Below are 26,012 nucleotides of genomic sequence, written 5' to 3'. Positions count from 1 at the left end.
TTTTAAAGAATACAACATTTTTACAAATACAAAAAAAAAATCATTAATAACCATCAAACAAGCATTAACTTGAAGAGAAATCACTAAAAATGGCGAAAAGATCATTTTATTGAGTACAAGTAACATGCTCTTAGTTTCCATTCAAAATTATATATATGTATCAACAAACAACAACAAATACATGTATCAATACACAAAAACAATTGAACAAAATTGCGTTGTGTTTGATACAAAAATGCATGAATAAACTATGCCTCATTTGTGATAAAAAAAGGTCGAAAAAATAAGCTAGTAATTAGAATACAATTGGTACACTGACACTTAACAAGAAAAAAAGAAACAGAAGAACTGCCTCAAGAAGTTTGGTCAGGTCCGGCAAAGAGAAGCATTCACTGTTCAATGAACAAAGTTCTTGTTGAGCCATGGTGAGAATTTATGTACTGAGAAACAGAGGAAAAGAATCTGATGCTCCACTATTTTCCTCGGGTCTTCCATTTCTTAATCGGAAATAAAGTTAGTTTCGTATTTGGAATGAAAGTTTTAGCTTTTGTGCGCTGTAATCTGGAGATGGCAACTTGATGATCATCATTTTCCTGTTCATCAGTGAATGGCTTCACTTCAAACATGCCTCTTGAAAATCCTCTAGCAACCTGCCGCAAAATAAGTTAAGTGGTGTCCAATATAACAAAGTCAAGTTGAACAATTTTGCGAAAAAATTTCTTCATGTGTCGAGACATGTCTGTTTTGATTGTGTGAATACAACTAGTCTAAGTAATTTCAATAAATTTTAGCAAATGCTAAGATCTCACTGGAAGTGGCCTTTCATTCATTTTCACACTGGACCGACAAGTGCTAAAGATGATTGATAGATGGTATTTTTCATGACTTACCTTTAAAAGGATCCATACTTTGAGTGAACTACTCAATACGGCAAGTTTTGTTCGCTTGCCAGATGTCAAGTAGTTGCACATGTGACGGTCCACTCTCAGTACAAATCGCGGCCAAGATTTTGCATTCTCAGGATCAGGTTTTTTATATGATGCAGCCTGGCAAAAATAAAATAAATTAATAAAGAGTCTCATAGCATCAGCCACTAGAAAAAGAAAGATGAATTCTCTTTAATTTTGTATCTTAGCTTAAGTAATTTGTATTCACTTCCTAAAATCTTCATATTTTCTAGTGATTTCTCGAAGTCATCACTTTGCATACCAAAACTTAAAAAATGATATTTTTAAGAATGAAATCGCAGGAGTATACTTACAAGCAGACGGCAAATTTCATGCTCAATTTTAGAAAATGATGTTTCTAGAGCCTCAACACGTCCTGTACCATGGCAGCAAGTGCATGGCTCACTGATCATAAATGTAACACTTGGACGAACCTGCATCAAAGCATTTATCATACATAAAAAAGCACATACACTTCACATTTTGAATCTCTATCATGTAATATATTATAATCAGTCAATAAAATCAGGGGTGGTTTAAGATTACATATAAGAACGATGAGTTTCACTTTTGCCTATATCTTTGACAAATCATTATAGGAATGATAAATTGACATGTCAATCTATTGAAATAGCATAAAGTCTCGGTCTTCTGTCCTGTAGCAAGTATTCCAAGTAGTTCTCAATTTCCAGCAAATATGGGAAAAATGTAGTTTTTTTTTTGGGTTAGCAAAGTACATACCCTCTTTCTAGTCATTTCCATTAGTCCATGCTTGGATAATTCAGATACTTTTACCATAGATCGATCCTTTTCAACTGCCTTTTTAACTTCTTCATACACGAGCCTTCTGTTTGCTGGGGATTAAAACAATATCAAAATAGATGATCATTTTCTCAGGTGGAATTATATATATTATAAAAATATAGCTAATACAAAGTAATGTTTTTAATTCAACCAGCTATTTACTATAAACGTGCATGTGTAATAATTTTCCAATCTTCTCTAAATTTCATTGATGTAACATGTCAATGGGTTTTAGCCAGCTATTCAAAACATTTTTCCTGTCCTGCAACTGTGACCCAAAAGCATAACCGATGTAAATTATGCTCAACCAAAAAAAAAAAAAAGAAAGGAAGCTCAAAATGGCGTCAAATTTTCAATACAATAATATGAAATTTGAAATGATAGGACACCTTGACCTGTTGAATTAATAGCATGTCAATCTGCATTGACTGAATATTCATAATACCATCCATGATGCATAATGCATGTCAAATACTAATATGCTATCTTAAACAACTTAAGGAAATGCAAGCAGTTAGTAATCATTGCACTGAAGCTCCAAATAGGTTTTGAATAAGGCTTAACAAGACCAATGTTCATAATGGTATGAGAATAAAAAATTAGCCCTTTGAATTCACATTACTTACATTCATCAGCCATATCAATAAAATCAACCACAATGATACCGCCGATATCCCTCAACCGCAATTCCCGTGCGATCTGAAAAAAGTGAAGCACAGTAAACTTCAAGTTTAGCAAGCACTTAGTCTCAATCTGAAATATGAAATGCTTAAGATAAAAATTAAAAGTATTCCACATCAAAATTTCCAGTCCTAAGTACTGAAACAAGACATCAAAGTATGCAATATCACAAGATTTAGTTTCCAAAGCCAAAGTTTTTCAGTGTGTTATCCTCACTGAGGAGGTGAGGTAAATTAAACCAAGCCAGATTTTGCTTTTAACTAGTTGTTATCCACATAAAATGCTGAACTTTCAATATACACCTATAATATGAATTTGAATCCCATGCCACATGAATATAAGGGACTTGATCACTTTGTTCATGGAAATGTATAGGCCCAACCAAACAATTCATCTACATACCAAGTAAAAGAAGTAGTTATTTTTCCTGGCATGCAATCAAATCAAGCAATCCATTCGTTATTTATACCATGACGTAATGCCATGGATGGCCATTCACAACTACCAGTATCACCTTAGTAAGGCAGACTTTCTTCTCTTTTCACATTTCATTTAAAGAAACGGCATCATTATTCAACATGATCACTTGACACATTGAAAAGCCAAAGAGACAATATGAACGATCCAATGTTTAACTTGACATGGGCTTGTACCATACTTGTTTTGCAGCAGCAAGATTGACATCTAGAACAGCTTTCTCTTGAGAAGTTTCTTGTCCTAACATGCCATGACCTCCATTAACATCAATGGACACCAAAGCTTCTGTCTGCTCGATCACTAGAGAACCTCCGTTAGAGAGTGGGAACCCTACAAAGAAAAGAAAAAAAAAGAGTAGATTGGGTTATGAGCTGAAGTATTCACTATTTTTTCTCCTTTTTCTTAAATTAAGCGGGAAATCTAAGTGAAATCTAAGTAAATTAACTTTAGCCAGAAACAGAACAAAATGTTTTTCCATCTGATGAATTCCACCAAACCTTGATGTTTATTTCCTTGTTGCAATACCATAATGAGTAGAATTAACATCCATGGTTTGACCACCAAAACATCAGTATTTGCAAAAGACACATGATAATACAAGAAAATCATAAATCATACCAAAAGGATTCCAACATAAGTTTATGAGAAATTGTCAGACACTATTCTTTACAAGCATCAAAAGTCAGAATATCACATCAAAGGCTTGCCCAAAAGTTACAAAAAGTAGATGAGGATATTAGCCAGTAATCCATTCCAAAGTGTGGGTGACAAAGAATTGCTTTAGGGACATATACAGGCTCATAACAAGAAAATTTTAGCACATACCTTTTGCTAAGAATATTATTGATCTCTTCTTCAATGTGATATTCATCAAAAATGGGAGTTCGTTTATCAAATAGCATAACACGATCACATAGATCAGGTGCAATTTCCTGAAGATATCTGGTTACCTGAAGAATGTGATATTCATTGAGTGAAATTTGAAACGGCAATTGAACTAGCTTTCGAGTTTCTATTAGTGTGTATAAATAATAATTGATTACTATATCATACAAATTTAAGCATGCTACTTTCTTTTTCTTTTTCTGTTATTGTTTATATAAAAACAATAATTCCAACACTTGGTTGCCCAACCTCATGGTAAGTTCGAGGAGAATCAACAACCATGCTCTTAACCTGTAATGCAGTAAAATTGATAATTAGATTACATAATACAAATACGAACTAAAATGTCATGAGAGCAGAGGGAAAGGCACTGTTCAAATATATCTTTCTAAAATCATAACATGGACAGAGAAAAGCAATTCACCTTCTCATTAAAATAATCTTGCACAACAGAGAGTGTTTGACCCATTGCCCTATGCAACAATATAGGAACTGCACCTTCTACCCCTTCTTCAGCAGCAAGTGCAGCAGATTTTGCATGCTCAACTATACCGTTCCAGGTGGAAAGTAAACCTTCAAGATCTTTCTGCAATTCCTCCAAAGAATGACCAACAGCAACCGTTCTGACAGTCAAACCAAAACCTGGAGGTTGCAGTTTCTTTGCAATAACTCTTAACCGTGTCCTTTCAGCCCCAGTAATCTTCTTCGAGACTCCAATTCTACCACAACGAGCTATTAATATCTGCAAAGCCATAAAATTACCAATTATAGCCTAGAAATTATGAATGACAAGCAGAAAGAACCAAACCTGAACATAATATAGGATCATCATCAGTGCTAAGCAAAAGATTTTATAAGTCCTCAGCAGATCATAATTCTGAGCTGGAACTAATTGGAGGGGGGAAAAAGGTCAGGCAAACAAACCAAGACAAGGCCGGTTAATTGAGGATGAACAGCATACTTTATTAGATGAAATTTTCTATTAGTGTGGGTATGCATGTGCATATGCTTTCTATAAAATATTCATATGAGCATCTATCATGCTTCCCTTTCATGACTGGATTTTCAAAGAACTTGGACCATCGTGGGTTGTAGTGTAATGTGCCCGAGCGCGCGCACGCACACACACACACACACATGCACATGCATGCACAATGTTGAGGTGCACACACTAAAATTGTACAGTGGTTAACAAAATAACCCATGAATTCAGACCATATATCAGCTGCTCAATAGTTTGCAGTAATTGAACCCTTTAGTCCACCAATGAAAATTGTATTAATATATCACTAAATTTAATTATTACGTTCATTTTTCTTTTTCCTAATAACCGAGAGTTGACTGGTTGCCTAGAATATTGCTATATTCAACAAGTACTTAAAACTTAATGGGGACTGTCCACTCATAATTGTCAATGGAAACATTCACAGATTTTTAAACTAATAAAATAGTTTACGCGCCAAAATTTCTCAATGCAAAGAAGCTACAGAAATTCTGACCGGGGTTGAAGTGCATATTCACCTTAGATTCAGATCAGGTGGGTTGTGCTGGGTTAGATTAGAAAACATCCTGGACTTGGCCCACATTGTTAACATTTGGTCCGCACCCTCCCATATTTGAAGGAAAAAAATCCTAAGCCAAACCAAGACAATTCTGTTAATTAATGGTTGAATTGATTTCCACATGACTTTCAAATTGGCCGAGTAAAATGCTTGATAATCTAGATAGACCATATTGAAAAGTAAACCAGACTAGCATTGTCATTGTCATGGTTTGCTAAACAATCATATATGATATATGTCCCTGATCTTGATGAACTCTTCATCTGATCAAATCCATTGACCAATTAACTCTTGTCCAAGTAGATCCAATTGACGGTCATAGAATCTTTTGATAGTTTTGATGAATCCTTATTTGATCAGATCAAGCCTTATGCCTGGCACAATCCAATCACACTTGGTGTGGTTAAGTGTGACATCAGCAATCAGACAATATGCAGTCAGCAGTTTGATGTTGAAAATAAGTTGGAATCATGAAAGCACAGAGGAAAGCATTAAAAAGAACAATGCAAGCAAAAAATCCATAAAAGATAAAACAATCTCATGAGATCTTAGAACACAAGAAAGATTGGAGTTGTAAAATATAATTACCCAGAATCTGCTTCTAAGACTAGGATAAGCAGTTAAAGCAGGGCCTTTGGTTCCTAAGCCTTCTTTAACCACTTGGACTATAACTTTTGCGCCTTTCCCAACACGAGCCCATTTATTTTCCTCAACATGTGTCGCAGTGGGTACTCTCCAAACCTTGCTGTATGAGATTTGACAAATCTGAATCAATAGAATGATCCATTTCTGATGGAAGTAAATCCTCAGTGGTTTCATCTTCTACTTGGTGATTAGTTTCCAGTTCATATTCTTCAAAATCAGATTCTCCATCACTAGAATGTATAACACCATCATTATTCTTGCTTATCTCAAGAGCATCAGGGATCCTCAGGTCCTCATCAGCTTCTTCAAAATCTTCATGTATGGATTGCGCTGGGTCATCTTCCAAGAACTCATCATCAATCATGTCATCCTCATTGTAGTCATGTTCAGCAGCTTCAACTTGATCTTTTGGATTAACATTTAGAGAACTATTTGGTGCCTCCCCAATAATTTTGCCATCATATGGAGGACATACAAAAGGCTCCCTGCTAGGCTTAATGTCCATAAGGGATGGACGCGATATCCCAATATCTACAAATGCACCACCCATATGGGGCACAAATTGTGTAACTACCCCTAGGTAGACACTATCACACTGTACATTGTTTTTAACTGGTTCGAGTAATAGCTCAACAAGCTGCCCATCTTCCAAAACAGCTATTCTTTGCATAGTACATACAGAGGAGTTGATCAGTATAACTGTAGATGCTGATTCCACAGTGCCTGCTGTCTTGCCCTCATCTTTCAGTACTGATGTTTCTGTATCTTGATATAACTTTTTAGGATATTCAATCTTGCCTCGATCTGAATCAAGTGATTCCTGTGATTCACCCGAATCCTTTTTGGAGAGAAGAATAGCTTGAAGTAGCCAAGGCTCCTCCACAGGTTGTTCTCTTTCAGACAACTCATTTTCTGAAGAGCCAGCATTTATAGTTGTATTCCTCACCTTGAGCATACAATCATCCACAGCTACATCTGAGAGTTGCTTCCTTCCCGAAGGAACACCATTAGGATTTCTCAGCATCTTGAGTTCACCTGCCAATCCACTGGAAGCATTTAAGTGTTCAGCATCATGAACTGAGCTCAAACTATGCATATTATACTAACATTGTGCATTACCTTGAACTGAAGCTTGAGGGACTCTATGTTTGAAGCAATGCTCAACAAGGTCTAAGTCTAACATCCACGATCCCCATGAAGGAGCAGGCAGCCTATCTATTCTAGTCCTCAACCAAGAATCTCTCACCACAACCACTTCATTTTCTTTGCTAACGTTTGGTACTGAAAGGGAGAAATCAGGCCCTGGCCTCCAAACTAGATTATTAGAAGAATTGTTCCCTTTTTTCATAAAATAACTGTACTTGAAATGAACCCCGCATGGCACCTGAAAGCACATATGAATTGGTCAAAATTCTAGATAAAAGAGTAATTCTCCTTGGAAATCTTTCCACGATGACAAGCACCTCAAGAATCTTTCCACAGTTAAAAAAAGAATGTGAGAAAGATAACTGTCCCACAAAAAAATGAAATAACAGAAGCAGAAGTATGCAATAGAAATTTTAAATGAGCTTACTAAGAACAGAATTATTGTCTTAATGGTCTTCCACGATTTTCAAAACTTTAGGAAATGAACTATGCACTTGGAAAATGACAATGGGCTAAAAGTAGCCCACTCACATGGAGATTACCAAAAACAAACTGTTCAACTCACACTTTCCGTTGTCGGTTTAGACAAGGAACTTTGCACAAGGTTAAAAGCTAAAAGCACATCAACAGATCTCAAGGAAGAAAATATGCATAGAAAGTTATCTGGCATCATTGAGTTTGGCACTATAATATAAGTATCACATACAAGTTCTTCCAATTCACCATTCTTGACATTCCGTTGCACAAAACCTAACAAGTTCTTTATTATGTTTGTTAAGACTAATGTCTTAAGCGTAAGAAAATGCGCCAAACTATAAGTGCTAATGCAATGAAATCAGTTTCACATTGTAAGATAATTACAGAATCATATAAAAGCAAAATGTGATACTTGGTTCTCAGGATACACATACTTGTTGCACTTTAATGCAGAAAGCTAAATATCCCATTAATCAGGATCCTAGAAGATGGTTGAGTAAACACAAGTGGAGAAAACGAAACAAAAGTATTTCACTTCTTTAAACTTCTTCCTACCAACATTTACCAAAATTCACCTGAGTACAATGCAAAAGATACAACTAATGAAAGAAATAAAAATAAAAATAAAAAAGACAAAGAGAATTCAGAACATGGAAAAGATGAAATGCGGCCTCTATACCTTTATTTCTGTCTTCCACAGATTAGCATTCTCTTTAGAGGGAGATAACAGAACAGCCATATCTGGCTCCCAGCTTCCTAAGCTAACCAGATCCCCCGTAAGAAATATGAGGTAGCCATCTCCTATATCAGCTTCAAGAGTCCAAAGCACATTGCACAATCCATCGCATGTCACAGCCAAGTCACCTGTCAGACCCCACAAGTTCCAGATTGCCACAATGTGAGACCCGCATTCAACTCATCAGTATGCTTTGAAAATTTGCTCATTCCAACCAAAATCAAGATAAGAAAAACTAGTTAATTTATCCTAAAGATAATTTCATCCTGTGACAAAACTATACATAATTTCATCCCACATGTATTCCATATCAAAGTCTATCTTGTTGGTTTCAGATATCATTTATATCAAACTATGAGAGATGAGGGCAAAACAATGCATCAGAATCACCAGGCATGTGTGAAAGACAGATACAGAAGGGTCCAACTATAAGAATTTAGCTAGCATAAGTAATCTAGAGACAATTGTGCATATCTAAAAGTACATATGAGGAAAAAAATGAGCTTCACACAGATTAGATCTTGACAAAGTAAAGCATATACCATTCCTTATGGGCATCACTGCTGATCTCAAAAGACAGGGGAGAGCTCTTATACATAAACTGATGTTTGAATTGTTCTGAGATTGAGCCCAGTGGAAAATATACCTATCAAAGTTAGTGTAAACCATTCTTAGCAATAAATGCAAGATAGATGTGCAAAGAAATATTCAAATAACAAAATTGACAGTCACAAGCAAGTAAAATCCCATTATTTACTGAAACAACAAAATACTGATTTTTATTATGAAAGCAGTGATAAGTAAAACTGACCATATTGGTAAAACAGTCCCCATTTACAATTATAACAGCACCCTCTAGGAAAATTTGACTTTTGACATTTCTCAAGCAAGGGTGTTCGAGTCAAGGACCATATCAAAGCATGCAAACTTGTAACATTATTTTGGAAGGAAAGAGTAACAGACTGTCATAATATGAGATAAGCATAACTTTCGTTACAAATACATCGAGGAATGGTCACCTCTTACAGCAAACACAGTTTCCTACACATGGATTCACTATGTGAAAGGAAAATAACATGAGCTCGTGATTCTTGTATTTTACAACTAACACATAAACTGATTACATGAGCAATTTTTTTAGTTAACTTGATTCTGAAAAATCTTGAATTGAGAAAACATAAATGTCCACAGCATCATATAAATACACACCACAGAAAAAAAAAAGAGTTATGAAAGAAAGACTTTGACACAAGTAATGATGAAAAATATCAACCATGAACTTTTGGATAAAAAGAATACATCTAAAGAATGAAATAAAGAATGCAACATAATTATGAATTTGGACAAAAAAAAAAAAATCTCATTTTTAACAATAGTTTCGCCACACACACACACACACACACCCCTAAATAGATAATGCAGCAATAAAAAACACTTCAAGAGCGTGAAAACTTGGAGAGTCAGATAGAGTATACATGCATGGCATTAAATCCATAACACAAAGCATTAAATCTGAATTAAAAAAAGAAAAAAAGAAAAAAATTCATCTCTCACAATTCAAACAACAACCAAAAAACCAATAAATTGAAAATAATGGATAAAACTATTAAATCTACTCACGGAGAGAGGGATCTCTTGGCGAAACGCGAAGCGGAAAACCTAGAGGATGGAGGGTTGCTAAGAAGAGAAGCCAACCGAGGTAGAGCGATCTCCATGGAGCTGAGATTAAGGAACTCGGCGAAGCTAAGAGAGAAGAAGGAGGAGGAGGAGGGCATGGTGGCAATGGTGGTAAATACGGGGGCCGGTGATGGGCATTCCTGGAATTGGGTTTTGCGAGCTGCGGAGCGGGAGAAGAAGAAGAAGAGCTGGAGATAAGACTTGGATTGGGGGTTGGGAACTGAGGCTATTTTGGTCATTTGACTAGCTCAATCTCAACCGTACATTTGGGATTTAAAAATCGCGCCGATCATCATCGGCGCGAATTCTTATTTTCCACGTGGACGTTCTCCGTAATGGGTTCAATGGGCTGGGCTAGAACATAAAGAAGGTCCATTGTATTCAGGATCAAATCCTAACCGTATATGTACGCCATTATCAAATCCTAACCGTCCATTTAGCGTTTGGAATGTTTTGTTTGCAATCATCAGTTCGCATCCTATGGGCTGGGCCCATTATACGAGATAGCCCATCATTTCCAAGATCAAATCTCAACCGTTCGTTTGCGCCTCAAATCTAGTTTTTCTCATCATCAGCTTGGGGAGAACATAGCAAGCAGTACGGATATATAATTTGAATTACATATATACATTAGATAATATAATTTTTCATATTAACATATATATATATATAGATATATAGATATTTGTTTATTCATATATGTATATATATATTTTTTGAATAATAAACGAAAAACGTATTTTTTTATGAATATAAAAAATACCGAACAAAAATATACAGTATATGTGTTGTTGACTTTCAAGATATATTTTTAGTCATTTTATAGAAAATTTAGAAGATAAATATATTAAAAAGTATTAAAGTAATTACAATAAGTTTTTTGAAATAATTCAATGAAAGATAGCGTTTGTTAATTGTCATCATCATCACTGCGAACCTGATAATCCAAGTGTTTATCATCATCTATCCGAATCTTAATAGCCACGTGGCAATCTTTGCGATGCTGTTAATGGGCGGGGCCAGCCCAACGAGATAGCCGATCATGCACATGGGCATATCTCAGCCGTACAGTTGTGCTCCAAGGATTGTGCTTTTCATCATGTCGCGCACTCAAAAGTCCACGTGGAGGGCATCAAAGACTATCAATGGGCCAAGACTAAAAAGACAACCTTCCATTTTCTAGATCAAATCATCACCGTCCGTTTTGGGCTTCAGATTTAAAGTCTATAACCTGAAACTGAAAGTTCTTGCTTTTTTGCATTTATAACCCCCCAAAATATCATAATTTTTATCCCATAATAGTTTGATAAAGTGAGGAGTAATATGCAAAAATTTATGGTTAAGATGTCCCGCCGGATCACTTCAAGACCAACCCAACGAAGCAAAGAAAACAAACCCTTGATAAAGGTCAGCGAGAGATCAGGCAAAGTTATCAGGGGGTACTAGATAAGTAAAAGCTATAATAGGAACACCATACTCTCAAGGACTTCGTCTTCCTCACTTTGGTTTCCTGCTTTCTCATTTTAAGAAGACAGTCCTACATCTTTGTTCATCCAACCATCTCTTTTCTGTCTCAATAGAATTCCAGGTAAATTTTTTTCTTTATTTTTAATTAATTTTTCCATTATTAAAAGATTAAAAAAAAAAAAAGAGGTATATTCATCATAAGTTTTCCCTTAATTTGCATTACACAATTAACATTGTCATATGCTAAAAACATTTGAAAGTTTATCATGCATGCATTTTAGTTCATGTGTTTTGTTCATGCATGGACTTCAAACATGGACAAATTTATATTATATGAATGTCATTCTATTTACTGCATTCTATGATTGTGTTGTTAAACCAAAAGCAGAAGCCATGAATGAAGAGACAAACTGTAAAAAGTTCGACATGCAATCAGTTACTGAAAACAATCCTAAGATGTCTTCATTGAGAATATCGGTAACGGAAACGGCGAGAGGACCTCGCCTGATGAAACAAAGAAGCGAAAAAACGAGCTGTTTATGCTCGCCGACGAAACATATCGGTTCATTTCGATGCAGAATGCATAGAAATATTTGTTATTTTGGAAGTGGATCTTATGGTTCTGGACACTCTGATTTAGCTGACAAGGACACCGGTGTCTCAGAATCCAATGGAGCATGAAGTATCTCTTCAGCTCATCAATGGCTTCCAGAAAGGGGCCATAATAGTCAATCTATCTATCATTCTCATGTTGAATTTTGTTGTATTATTATTATTTTTTTTTAACTTCATTCTTTGTAATCAATCATGCACTGTTCTTTTTTTCTACTAATGATTCAAAGTCCAAAAAGAAAAGGTGGAGGTTTCACCATTATGTTTCTACTCTAGACTACAAAAGTTTAAAATTAATGAAAGATTGATTCAAAAGTAGGAAGATGAAAGCTAAGGTATCTACTACTTTTAACAGATTGACTAAGTTGCAGTTAATGAACCAATGGGATCTCTTTCTTTGGTGCATGATGAATGTAGGCGATATGTACAAGTTTGCATATGACTTTCTAACAACCCAATCAATGAAACAATGAAGAACTACAAAGAGCAACTCTGCAATTATAGAATGAAGAAAATTAAGTGGCAATGGAGGTATGGTGAGAGACAGTGAAAGGAATACCTGTGAAAGTTGAGCAGACAACCTCGACCGGGAAGATCAGGTTTTGCCAATTCTGTCGATTGAAGCGGAGAATGATCGACACGCGCGACAGTGAGATCAGCTAAATGGAGAGAGCAGAATATGCCATGTAAGTGGAGAGTGAAGAGAGGAGACAGTGATGGCCCCCCAACAGTGAATATTTCTACTACTACTTAGCTTTTCAGAGATCAATCATGGAGCACTGAAGGAAGTAGAAGGTTGGAAGATTCATACCTTTCAATGGCCTCATGATGTAGAGTATCAAGCTTGTTTTAGAACAAGAACAAGTCTTTGGAGGTAATGTTACTCACCAAGTGGATGTCTTTATTGTAACTTTAATATTATTTTTTCCCCCTTTCCCTCATTCTAAGAAGCTTATGATAGTGCTCAATGAATGGTTGGTGTTGCATTACTATGTTGACTATGGCAACTAAGGTCTGGCCTACCATTTCACTTTGTATGTGCATCTCCTTCTTCTCTCTCTAATGTCATTTGGCTATCAATATCATAAGTAGGGATGTTTGCTATGGTTTCACTCACAAAGAATCCAATTTATATTAGACAAACTTGGGTTTGAAGAAAGGCTTCATATCATCCACCTTATTCCCTATTCGATAGGTCACTCTCTCTCTCTCTAGGTTATGTCAAGATATTAAGAACTTCTCTCCTATAGAAATATCTCTTACCTTCCATCTTGCTTCCTTTCCTTAGGTGAGCTCTCTCTCTCTCTGCTCTCTCAATTACCATTCATATCTATCTCTATTGGGAAGGTTGTAACATGATATTGCATCAAAGGCAGTGCATGAGCAAAGCTTGAAAATGAAGACCTTCTGTCAAACAGCAGCATCTCTTACCTTCCATTTTGTTCCCTAACATGAGGTACTCTCTATTCTATTTCAACTACCTTCACCTTCATGCTATAATTAGTCTTAACATATGATGGTGTAAAACAAAACATAAAAAAAGGCAGAGTGAGAATGAAGTGTGCAATTCTATGCTTTATTCTTATTATGGATTGGACTAGGACTGATTATATATATTCTCCATATTTTTTGTTAATTATGTAATCTAGTACAAAATAGTTGTGCTAAGAGAAGTTCAGAAATGAAAGGTGTGCAATGAATTACAGTGTCACTCTGTTTTCTGTTTGTCAGACTAACTTTGATGACCATTCTTTCCGTTTGTGTCGACGTAATGCCATTTCATTATTTTCTTCAAAGAAATTTAAAGAAAAAACAAACAAGAGAAAAAAAGAGAGAAAAATTCTCAACCCTTCCCGTTCCCTGATGTTCCCTCCCTCACACAAAAGATAAAAAGAAGGGAACCTACTTTAGAATTAAATTCTGATTCCCTTAAAATGTGATCCTTGTAGCTATAAACAGTCCAATTTTATGAACAATAAGAGAGTGGACATGTGTGTGCGTGCGACTGTTGACGTTCATGCGCGAGCCTGTGTGAATACTATACAGTGATTTCTGTTATTGAAATCTTACTCATCATTTGCATAATTGTGCAGCATGCAATGATTCTGATTCTTAGAAACTAAGAAATGCAATACTTTAATCTTTACTGTGTGCACTAGTCAATCCATAAAAATAAAGAAAGAAGAACAACTTTTAGATATGAGATTTGATGAATAATGGAATAATGGAATAATGGAATCAAGGGGGAGAGAGGATCGCCGCCTAGGTGATCATGGGGAGCATTCGGCGCAAGTTATCATGATCCCATTAGCACAATAAATATTTGTATATTGGTAGATGCAGCTTTGCAGGTGAGGAATGGGGGCCCAGATGGAGAAGAAGGTGATGATGGGAACCATGTTGGATCAAAGGTTGAGGGATGTACTATTCCATCACCTCATAAGAAGTTAGCTTTTCCTAAAGACCCCACAATTGGCATCTAGAGCTACCTTTCTCCTTTTCCTTTTAGTCTTGTGATGAACTTTTACCATATGAGAGCTTTCTTCTTTCTTTCTTTCTATCTATCTCACACTAAACCAAATCTAATTGTTTTGGTTTTTTCTGATAGGTTTGATTTAAAGGAGTTTGATTCAAATCCATTTGTCAGTGAAATGACCAACAATGTATGTGTTCCTTTTCTTTGGGGAGGGGGGACATTGGTCCAATCACCTTGATCTACATTGGGTGCCAAGTCCAATCAACTTTCACTGCCCCACACTTGGGATGTCCTGAATCTACGGATAATTTATAATAAGATTTCTCTATCTTAACAAATCCACTATATACAGGACCTATTAAGTCAAGGTTATAAGAATGCTAAGAATCACAACAAACTAGAAAGCCATGTCTGCCATATTGCTATTGAGCCAAGTAGACTTCACTGTTTCAGGGATTCATGAATTGTAATCATGCAACAGGATATGGCGAGCTCAAAGAAGAGGAAAGTTAGTTTCCTATGGTGAGAGTTCTGATGTCATCCACTGAAAGGAAAAAGCATATGCAAAGATGAAGTTTATGAAAATCGGGACGAAACCCGATGTTTTCTACACTGAAGAAGCCACAAGGTATGTCTTCACCATTAAAGTTAGAAACAAGCAAAATTCCTTTTTTTAATTGACAAAAGTCTGGTAAGTTTCTTTCCTAAAATGCAGGTCAGTTTTGTCAGATGTACCTACTGATCTCGTCATAATAGTGAACAATACCAGATATCTGTTGCACAAGGTACAATTTCATAAGATTTATCAGCAAGTAATATATAATATCCAACAGCAGTTTCCAGTGTTGGTTCTCTAAGAGAATGCAGAAACTTATAAAGGCAGTTTTTCTGTTTGCATTACTAAGCTTGGATGAGCGAATAGAATCTAAATCCAGAAACAATGAACTTTGGCATGAAATATATATATGCTCTTCTGCTCAGCAATAGATAATTTCTGTTGGTTAACCACTCTAAAGCTAAAAGGTGAATGATGAGGTTGGTTCTGTATACGGTTACAATGAGTACTATATTAACTTTATTGTAATCTGCTTTCATTTAATAAAGATCTTTTACTAGTTATCATGGCTTTCACTGTTTTTTAGTCTTTTAACAAACTCCTGCCAAAGAGTGCATGAACAGAGTACCGTTGTTTATCTTTTCTAGTTATTCTAAGCCTCTTGACTGAGATACTAAACTGTCCGTTTGATTTCAAAAATAAAATTAATTAAGATAAGAATGGTGATAATGATGATGATGGTAATGATAATCTTACACAATGCATCCCACATTGATTAAAATTACTAGTGAATGAGGACCACATTAAGTTTGTGAACATTTAGTATGAGTAGTAATCATGCCATTATCATCTTACACAATGCATGCCACATTGATTAAACTTAGTACTGAATGACTGCCACGTTAAGTAGGTGAACATTTAGTATTAGTAGTAATCATGACTTGCAATGATTTCTGGTCTTTTAACAAGGCCAACACATGCTACTTAACAATTCTAGTTACCTTTAAAATTTTTCATTTTTGTACCACTATGTTCATAAGATGCAGTAATGCTACTCAAAGTATATTTTAGTTACCTTCAAGCGTTTGATTTGCTAATCTTTTTAACTGTAGTTTCCGCTTCTTCTGAAGTGCGGCCTCCTGCAACGCCTCTCCTCTGACACCGACGACGGAGGCACGCCAACCCCAGTTTCCCTCCATGACTTCCCGGGAGGTGAGGAGGCATTTGAGCTCTGCGCAAAGTTCTGTTACGGCATTGCAATTAGCCTTAGTGCTCACAACTTTCTCCCCGCCATCTCCGCCGCCCGGTTCCTCCGTATGACTGAGTCTGTGGCCAAAGGCAATCTAGTGATGAAGCTAGAGTCATTCTTTGAAGCTTGCATCCTCCATGGATGGAAGGACTCCATTGTTACACTGCAGTCAGCTGGAAGGCTACCAACATGGTCTGAGAATCCAAGGATAGTCCGGCCTTGCATCGACGCCGTGGTTGAGAAAATTCTCACTCATCCTTCAAAGGTTCGGAATCACTACAGCATCCAAACGTCTGAAAAAAACTAATTGCTCATTGATCTTCTCTCATGATTTAAAAACCAAAATCCAAACATAAAGAGAAAATCTTTTCAATGAATTCAAGCATATCAACAAAGCTTTGATATTGATGAATTGTTGCCTCCCATTGCATATTGATCTTAGCTCTTGATTAAAAAAAAAACAAACACCAAACACAGAGAAGAGCTTTTCAATGATTTCAAGCAAACAAAGCTTTGATCAAATTGCATTGATGCATACCTTGTTCATGGTGATCAGGTCAATTGGTCCTTCACGTACACCAGGCCAGGCTACGACCAGAAGCAACACCGATCAGTCCCAAAGGACTGGTGGACAGAGGACGTCTCCGAGCTCGACCTTGACCTCTTCCGCTCGATCATCTCCGCCGTGCGGTCATCGAAGAAGCTCCAACCACAGCTCATCGGTGAAGCCCTGCACGTCTACGCGTGCAAGCACCTGCCAGACCCATTTCAAACCTTTCGCGGCCGCCGAGAGCTCCGCCGCCACCGAAGAAACCCTAACCAAGAACCGGAGAGTGCTCGAGTCCATCGTCAGCATGATCCCCAGCGACCACGGCTCCGTCTCCGGCCGCTTCTTGCTCAAACTCCTCAAGGTTCCATAATCAATTGAGAATCTTTTCAGTAAAATCTTCAAACCGAATACCAAACTTTCTCAATTTTCCATGATGATGAAGGTGGCGAACCAATTGGGCGCATCGCCATCAACGATGGCGGAGCTCGTGAGAAGGTCAGGGCGGCAGCTGGAGGAGGCGACGGCGGAGGACCTCCTCTTTCCATCACCGACGCATCCGAGCTCATTCGACATCGGAATCGTGGAAGCGATCCTGGAGAACTTCTTAGCCCAGCAACGGCGGCAATTAGGGCATGAGGAGAGAGAGCGGATGGCCAGCGCCATGGCGAGAGTAGCGCAGGTCTTCGATTCCTACTTGCAAGCCATTGCGCATGATCCTCGTCTCTCAGTGACGAAGCTCATCGAGCTCGCCGAGTCTTTGCCGGAGATTGCCCGGCAGGACCACGACGAGCTCTACCACGCCATTGATACGTATCTCAAGGTACCAAAACACCTTCAAAACTCCGAAGCTTTGAATTTCTTGAATTTTTTATTATATATACATTTCAAAATAATAATTCAAAAATTATAATAAAAATACAAGAAAATAGTGCTTTTTTTAATTTATTAATAGTAATTAAAGTTAACAAAAAATGTTAAAATTATACAAATTTTAGTAGCTTTTCAAATCTTAACTCTAAATTTTTTTTTTTAATATTAAATAAAATTTTCTGGTCTACAATAAGTTGAATTTATGTGGTTCATCTATTTTTCTCAAATATATATATATAAGTGATTATAGTTTAATAATTTTTAGATTTTACAGGAGGTTTATAAATATTTAACTCCAAAATTATAAATATATAAATAACACAGTTTTTTATATAATTTATTAATGCTAAATAAAGCTCAACTCTTAAAACTATAGAAAATTACAATACATAGTTAGCTTTCACTCCTCATTACTATTTTATCATTGTTAGAATATCACTGATCTGAATAAGAGCAGATTTACACAGAAAAGATGCAAAATTTATCAGAAATATCAAGAACAGATACAACTCACTTAAACTGAACTCATACTCTGTTTGGGAAAAACTAGTATTTTGATTCTGAAACATAGCAATTGGTAACTAACTGCAGGAACACCAAGAGCTGAGCAAGGAAGAGAGGAAGAGACTGTGCAGGGTGGTAGACTGCCGGAAATTGTCCGCCAATGCACGGTCAGATGCCATAGCAAACGATCGGTTGCCATTGAGGACGATAGTTCAGCTGCTTTTCGTCGAGCAAGAGAGAGCACGCCGAGCAAGCAGCAGCCGTGGCACACCACATCATCGGCCCTCCATTGAAATCGCCAATAACAGAGCAGAAGGTCCGGTAGCCACCGTAAAACCTGAAAGCAGAGAAACAATGAGGATGGAGCGGTCAAGATCGGTGTCAGAGTTGAAGGCTGTGAAGAAGGAGAGGGAGGCCGAGAAGGCTGCCAGCTCAGGGGAGAAACTGAAAGTGAAGTAATAATAACAAACAAAGAAGTTGGTTGCAAGAACAATACATGCATGATCTGCAACCTCTAGACTCCAGCTCTTCACCAATCTTCCATTCATTTGATATGTTTGCAAATCCATTCATGATTTTTTACTTCTCACCTGATGGTAATATGTTGCGAAGAACTACGAGGGCATGAGGGGATGTGTTTCAGAGATGTAATGAGAAATGAATCAAATCTTGTGAATTCAAAGAGTCATGGAAGTTCTTGCAGAAATTCAAATTAATCCCTAAATGAGAAACAAATATGACACCAGTTGACAAGATGAAAAATCCTAAACTCGAGATACACGAGAAGAAAGGACTGGTGTTTGTGTTCAAGAAAATAATAGAACTACACAATGCAAATAGCAAAAAAAAAGGGCTACCTGTGATATTTTGGATTCGGTTCTTGGGGAGTGAGTTTTTATCAACTCGAGACTTGAACAACCTCAGAAACACTCTCACAGAGCCTCAAGACCAGAGTTCGACCACTTTGAAGGCTCCGAACCACAGACATGACTTTGTCAAAGCTTGAGATAGGTAATGTTGTTTGCCTTTCCAATATCTTGATATCAAGCTGAGCTGGCTCAGAGGGGTATATCGCACTGTTTATTTATTAAGAGATATCATGGTTCATGTTCATGCTAATTTAAAATCTAGAAAAGAAAGGTTGGAGAATTATTAAGACTCACCATTTAAGATCAGTCATGCTGAGACTCAAACTCAGCTTACGACCACTTTTGTTACTAAGGAAGCAGAGCTGCAATTCAAGCTGACCTGCTGAAAGACGATGTTCCATTTAAGCACAATTATTAAGGAAACAAACTCACAGCTGAACACAGTTAGTATCTCATGTTCTTCAGTGAGAACATGACTTAATATTTATTTTCGGTATAGTTATATAACTTAAGCACGGCCGCTAGAATTAAAGAGAGATCAGATTGAAATACCAATAAATTGTATTACTTACAGCACTGTGAATGAAATGTCGAGGAGACTAAGTTTGCAATTTGAAAGAGTGCTATTTGGACTTCTTCAAGCACATCAAGAAGGGTTCCCAAAAGCAAACTGGTTGCCTGTATATCAAGATGAACATTTCTTTGATGAGTCGTCAATAACAAATGCCTAAGAATAAAGTTAGCACCCATCATTTTTGAAGTAGTGAAGAGATAGCAACAGGTGAAGAATAAAATAAAGGTTAAAAGAAGGCTACTTCAATGACAAATCAACTTACTAGTGTTTCCTGTTGCAAGCTCTTTGAACCAGCAAGCCTGCGATCATTCCTAGCATTGAACACAAATTCAAAGGCCGTGCAAACATTCATAGAAGGGAAATTCTGGAAAACATCAATTTGTTAAAATTAATCAGGATACACAATATAGTGGTTGTAACTTGAAAGAAAGATAATTTGTATTAAAAATAAATAACAAGATAAATAGCTTCCAGGAGCATGTGACATGACAACCTTTTCAATATCTGTCTGGTTCAATGAGTTATACATAGACAAATTTGAAGCTGGTCTGGTCTTTAAAATGAACCTGTCAAATCCAACCCAAGCAAATTACAATAATCTACAATTCTACATTCGCTAAGGTGTGGAGAGAATTGGCAGAAAAATTTTACCTTTCAGAAAGTAGGTTTCTGTAGTTGAGAAAAATATCACATTGTTCTTGCTTTTTCTCAATCTTGCTTAGTTTCCATAGCTAGAATGAACTCACACTGTATCAGTAAAAAAGATGATTTATTATTAGTGAAAAAAGATTAGAGATGCCAAAGATTACCTGCAAATTTTGGTGAATAGCCCAGCAATGTTCTCTCTTGTCCAGATGTTGCCGAACTACCTTTATAACCCCATTACAGTCCACATTCCCTTTTATCTTGCATGAAGCTGCAAAAGATTTCATCAGCTGGTTCACTTTCTTATCCAGCATTTCTAGTTCCTGCTGCATTGAAGTGCATTTATGTTGCTCATCCTGCCAAAGCATCATTCAGATACAAGTTTAATGGATTTGACCTTGCAAGAACCAGTTGGAAAGCATCATGTGATGAGCGGGTGGTGTTTAAACCAAGTGAAACACAAACTATGCAGTTAGATCCTAAGAAAAAAAAAAAGAAGTTTACAGGGCACTAATCAAGGTATATATGAACCAGACTTAAAAGCCACATCACAGACCTGATTGTTGCTTTCAGAATCCAATGAAACAGTAGAAAGGGATGCCTCTCTAGTTTGAGAAGATCTTGTACCATATGGACGAAATTTCATTAAAATAGATTTTAGCTTGTAGCACTCTTGAATCCCAGATTGGCACTGCCGTGATGTTTTCTACAATAAAAACATGACTAGATGACAAGACAAAATCAAGAAGGCAGATAATTGCAAGTTATATAGATTCATACATGCAAATGGTCAAGCTTCACATGATTTAACTGTGATTTTGCTTGTTCATACGCGAGCATCTCTTGCAGTCTTCTAGCTTCTGCTACTCTGCACAGAAATGATCATCAGTAACCCATTTTGGGATATGGAAAATCCTAGATCAGAAATCCATGCTCATTCAGAGAAAGTCACCTTTCTTGATGCAAGTCAGCCAAAGGATCTTGATTTTTCTGCAATAAATTAAAATCTGTCATTTTATTTTATTTTATTTTCTTGCAAAGGAAAAATTGAATGATAATAATACCCTGACATCAATAAGGAGCAAAAAAAAAATACAATTTATATTATACTTGATATGCATACCAGGGACAGGATCTTCTTAGACAGTCCCTCATACTTCCTAGCCATATGCAGCTCACCCAGCACATCTTCCAAAATGTCAAGCTTCAAATCACAGTGTAAAGATAAACTATAGTCATTTTCAAATTACCCCTGAAGAAGGCAGTCTATTTTTCGTAAGGGCATTAATGCACATCTCTACTAACACAGAGAATAACAATTGAGAAATAAGTTGCACATAAAATATATCCACATCAAAAGAATATTATAATGTAGAAAAGGAGGCTACAAATCAACCATTATTGACATCCCTGCTGTGTTCCCATAAGATACAGAATAAACTATAGGTTACAACTGAATGGTAATGGAACACACCTGTTTTGCTTCAAGATTATAAACTGAAGGTGAAAATGATTGCTTCGTAGCCCCTGAAACTTTAGAAAGTATCTGCAGGATGAATTATAGTATCGTTACCAATGTAGACTTTACCTTGATAACTTCAGAAGAGTTGTCATAACATAATATAACTGAACTAAAATAGAAAAGAAACGTCACATACATCAGCCCAATGCTTTAGTGGTCCCTGGACTCCAAAATTATGTCCATTATCATCATCCACAGCATTTCTCAGAGACAAACCAGAAATGCTACTAACAACTTCAGGCAAGGTCTTTGGACTCTTTTGTGTCTTGCTACCTTCATAGGTGAGACTCTTGTCCATGAGAAGAACTTCATTAATTCTTCTTTTCTTCCCAATTTTATCAACATCCTTTGAAGAAAATGGTTCTGGTGAAGAAAGAAATTTCTGATGGTGGTCATCAGGGTTACCATTGCCATATTTCACTATATCCTGGTTAGGGTGATGCTCTGCAGTATTCATACATTTAAATGGCGGTGAACTGTAACTATCAATCCCGTTCAAAGGATTCTCAGCAGTCACTGGCCCTAGCCACTGCACAAGATATTCAGTTAAGCAAATTATGATAATACTGATAAGTACCTATTTTGAAAATGCAAGCTAAAAGTTTCTGCAATTAATCTACAACATAATTCCCCTGACTGATGCTCAGCCCTATAGTTTGATGGTCCACCACATGGAGGTTCAATTAGTGTCTAGGAAACCGGCTATAACAAGTGGCTGCAATTGAGCAGTAAACCGTAGTTCCTATCACAGTTGAAAAAGGATTGGACCACCCAGAAAATAGTATTAACAATAAAATTCCCTTTGTATGTAATTGTGATCATAGGAAAAAGACAGCAACAGCAATGTGCGTCCAGAGGGATTACATAACATGCATACAAAGGAAGAAAATGAAGTTCAGTTACCTTGACAGAATTTTTTTTAGTTGCGGCCACATCATAGCTGTTTTCTGAAGTAAAATCTTGTGAAGAAGCAACCGAGTCCTCTTTAAACAGCTTCTCTCTTAACCGAGGAGAATAATTCCTAGTCTCAGAATCCTTATCATGGATCCCAACACAAACATTTGTTGGTATTTCCGCTTCCATTTGGGAATTGTGATAACAAAGAACATTATCCACTATGTCCGTGGCAGTTGCAAAATTTTGCAATTTGTCATGATTAACAGATGAGTGTGTCAAGTGGAATGCTTTCTCTTTGAGGACAGAGCTTGACTTAACTGCTCTGTCAGGCTTTTGAATTGAAGATAGATTAGGGTCAGGCACTTCTGTAGAATAGATAGCCTTTGATAAAGAATCTTGCCGTACACCATTCTCTCTGAGCTCAACTACAGTATGCTTTTGAAAAGAACCATATGCATTAGAAGTTGATGGACCTTCAACAAGTTTCTGAGAGGTTGCCTGTTTTCTAATGTTAATTCCTGACTTGGGGGACTGAAAGGATGGAGTTGATTGAGCCAGCCTCAAGCCTCGATTGTCATTCAAGATCTCAGTTTCCAAGCCACTCAGCTCCCTGCTGAATTCCTGATCTTTTATCTTTACAGAAGCACTGTTTGCATTCTCTTTTCCAGGAACAACAGGAGAACTCAATGGACTTCTGCAAGAATTATCATGTGTTCTTTCTGAATAACCTTCAAGCTGAGATTGGGCATTGTCTTCCATAGAAAATGATAAGTGAGGGATAAGCTTCAGTTTTTCAAGAACTTTAAATTTTGATATGCTACTTTTAATGGCCAAAATTCTTTCACTGTGTCTCTCAAGTTCCATCTTTATAGAGGAGGGTGTCTGCTCTTTTGTGGAACCATTTACCGGATCAGAAAATAACTGTTGTCTCTTTGCGAGTATGGATGATACAGAACCATGAACTGGAGACTGAAAGAGTTGTATGGCACATTTTGGGGTGTGCATTCCACTCTCATATTCCAATATCTGTTGCTGGCCCTCTGCAGTCTTCATTGGGGGAACTTTGTTTTCAGATAGTGGAGAAGAAATTGAGTGGGTTTTGGCTCCATCTGTCTTGTCTCTAAAAGAATCATGGTTCACATTATCAAATTCTTGGGCTGCATTGATTTTGGAGTTTGTATCTTTTGGTGAAAATATTTCATGGTTTTCAGAACGAATAACCTTGGTACCGGCAAGAGAGACATCTTGCATGGCCACATTGTTAAAAAAAGAAGAAATTGCACCCTGAAAATGGAATTGGCACAAAAATTGGGGCATAAGTTTTTGCTACAAAGTTGCATAATAAAATATATAATTAGCACACCAAAAGGTCAGGCAAAGAATCAAGTTTGACAGCACAACAATCAACATACAAAGATCCTTACCTGGGTTTCTTGATTTTGGAAGGAATGTGATTGTTGACCAGCACTCATATTAGAAACATAGCTTCTGTCACCAACCTGATCCACACCACTGCCCAGTGAAACAACTTCTGGTTGACGGGCACTAACAGAGTAGTTATTACCATTATCACAATGCTCAGTTATGCCATCAGTAAGTATTTGTTCATTTCTAGTGACTGTTGCATCAGTATACTCAACTCTATGATGATCAGAAGTCACCACTCTAGAGTCAGTCCTTAGAGAATCTGGTTCAAAGTTTCTGTTAACTTCAGCTAAGAGAGCCTCCAACCTAGGAGATATTTTCCCGTAGTCATATCTATTCGGATTCTCCATTATCAGGCTCATATTGTTCGAGTCACTGGCACTGCCACCAATGTTCCCATTGGAAAGCTTCCTGTGAGGAATAGGCTTCTTGTGTCCGGTTGGAACCATGAAATTGCTAGAATCAGCAGGCATTGACGCTTCAGTCGGGGTCCTGACACTTCCCACTGAATTAGCTGTGCGGTCATCTGGAGGAGCAATGTTACGGAAATGCAAAGAAAATGCTGTTGAATCTAAGGTAATGTCATGGTTGTTATCATCTGACATTCCAGAGTCAGAATACCTCCCAGTTTTGATAAAACTTGTGGATACTGGTCCAAAAAAGTTCTCATCTGTACAGAATCAAAGGAATTGATGAAGTAAAACGATAGTTCCGTCCATTTGAATTCGGTGTAATGATTTAATTCTTAGAACAAAAAAAAACACCATCATGTAACAAATGCATTAATAATAATTAAAAAAACAAAAAAATGTCAATCTGTATCACATATCATACAAAAATTTAGCAGAACAGAACTTACAGAATACTGATATCTTCAAAAGAGAAAGCACATTGTTCTACTTCACAAAAGTCAGGACAACTAAATAATAATCCACGAAAAACATAAAATTCCTCACCAGTTGTACCATTTTTTTATGCAAAAACTTTAAAAACATTTGGGATAAAGAGGAAAGGTAAAAAAAAAGAGTTACCATCATTGGAGGTCACGGAATCAGCGACACTGCCCAGGGGAGTAAGAATTCATATCTCTTAAAAAACTCTCCTGTTCCTCCTCTTCCTCATCGTCCTCCTCGCGCACCGACCCTCTCGAATCATCACTGTCCGAGTGCTCTACAGGGAACCCCACAAGAGGCCTCGTCTCGGAGTCCTCGCCGCCTCCAGGGCGCAAATCCGGCGGGGTGTCAAAGTCCTCGTCACGGTCGAAGACATGCACAGCCGTGGTCTCCGCGAAGCTAACCCGCCGCGCCCTCTTCCTCGCCATCGTCTCCTCATCCGCGTCCCCTCCACTCTGGGCCTCCTTCGGCTCCATGATTGGGAGATCAAAGGTCGAATTGGGACGAGAAATCGAGAGAAATTCCAGAGTTTCTAGGGTTTGGGGGAGAAGAAACAGAGTGTGCGGGAAGAGACGAAGAAGAGGAGTTCAAACTTCGAAAATGGTATTTTGTGTCTAATGACTGAAATAGCCTTCGATGGAATAAGAATCATCTCCGTTTTCTATTCTTTCACTAAGGGTTACTTTGGTAAAAATAATTCTCAACGGATGGTGGATGATGGATCCTAGATCAGGATCCGACCCGATAGCATAAATGGATTTTAAAATCAAGGTCCGATCCGTTTGGGTTTATCAGATTTTCTTAAAGATCCGAACCCATCAGAGCATAATGGATTTTAGATCAGGATCCGATCCGTTTGGGATTTA

General features: G+C 37.1%; 3 protein-coding genes across 4 annotated transcripts; 1 reads left to right on the top strand and 2 right to left on the bottom strand.

Moving 5' to 3' along the window:
• Positions 1–98: 98 nt before the first annotated feature.
• Positions 99–16,376, bottom strand: LOC120278919 (ribonuclease E/G-like protein, chloroplastic). Its single transcript, XM_039285664.1, is given in 16 exon segments — positions 99–650; positions 891–1,046; positions 1,262–1,381; positions 1,689–1,801; positions 2,378–2,450; positions 3,091–3,239; positions 3,715–3,859; positions 4,044–4,085; positions 4,219–4,536; positions 5,945–6,070; positions 6,072–7,036; positions 7,121–7,385; positions 8,304–8,488; positions 8,903–9,006; positions 12,676–12,775; positions 16,224–16,376. Coding segments are annotated over 16 exon segments (3,162 nt in total). The 5' UTR covers positions 16,348–16,376; the 3' UTR covers positions 99–473.
• On the top strand, positions 15,401–18,997 carry LOC120278918 (BTB/POZ domain-containing protein At5g47800-like). Its single transcript, XM_039285662.1, is given in 5 exon segments — positions 15,401–16,662; positions 16,954–17,171; positions 17,173–17,308; positions 17,390–17,767; positions 18,409–18,997. Coding segments are annotated over 5 exon segments (1,302 nt in total). The 5' UTR covers positions 15,401–16,464; the 3' UTR covers positions 18,781–18,997.
• On the bottom strand, positions 18,526–25,696 carry LOC120278917. Of its 2 annotated transcripts, none has more exons than XM_039285661.1 (17): positions 25,285–25,695; positions 24,253–24,923; positions 22,835–24,112; positions 22,068–22,460; positions 21,884–21,955; positions 21,533–21,613; positions 21,362–21,399; positions 21,190–21,277; positions 20,966–21,115; positions 20,574–20,765; positions 20,416–20,495; positions 20,258–20,330; positions 20,027–20,128; positions 19,763–19,868; positions 19,485–19,572; positions 19,179–19,397; positions 18,526–18,658 (listed from the first exon to the last, which is right to left on the bottom strand). In XM_039285661.1, exons 2-16 carry the CDS (start codon positions 24,856–24,858, stop codon positions 19,220–19,222), a joined length of 3,525 nt encoding a protein of 1,174 aa, XP_039141595.1. In that variant the 5' UTR covers positions 24,859–24,923; positions 25,285–25,695; the 3' UTR covers positions 18,526–18,658; positions 19,179–19,219. The 2 variants fall into 2 exon arrangements, with proteins under 2 accessions (XP_039141595.1, XP_039141594.1); XM_039285660.1 differs by lacking the exon at positions 18,526–18,658 and adding an exon at positions 18,844–18,935 and having other exon boundaries at positions 25,285–25,696.
• Between the last annotated feature and the right edge of the window lie 316 nt (positions 25,697–26,012).

This window comes from Dioscorea cayenensis, chromosome 16 (assembly GCF_009730915.1).
Source record: "Dioscorea cayenensis subsp. rotundata cultivar TDr96_F1 chromosome 16, TDr96_F1_v2_PseudoChromosome.rev07_lg8_w22 25.fasta, whole genome shotgun sequence".
In the NCBI taxonomy this organism is placed as follows: domain Eukaryota; kingdom Viridiplantae; phylum Streptophyta; class Magnoliopsida; order Dioscoreales; family Dioscoreaceae; genus Dioscorea; species Dioscorea cayenensis.
This window is presented reverse-complemented; position numbering and strand designations above follow the sequence as displayed.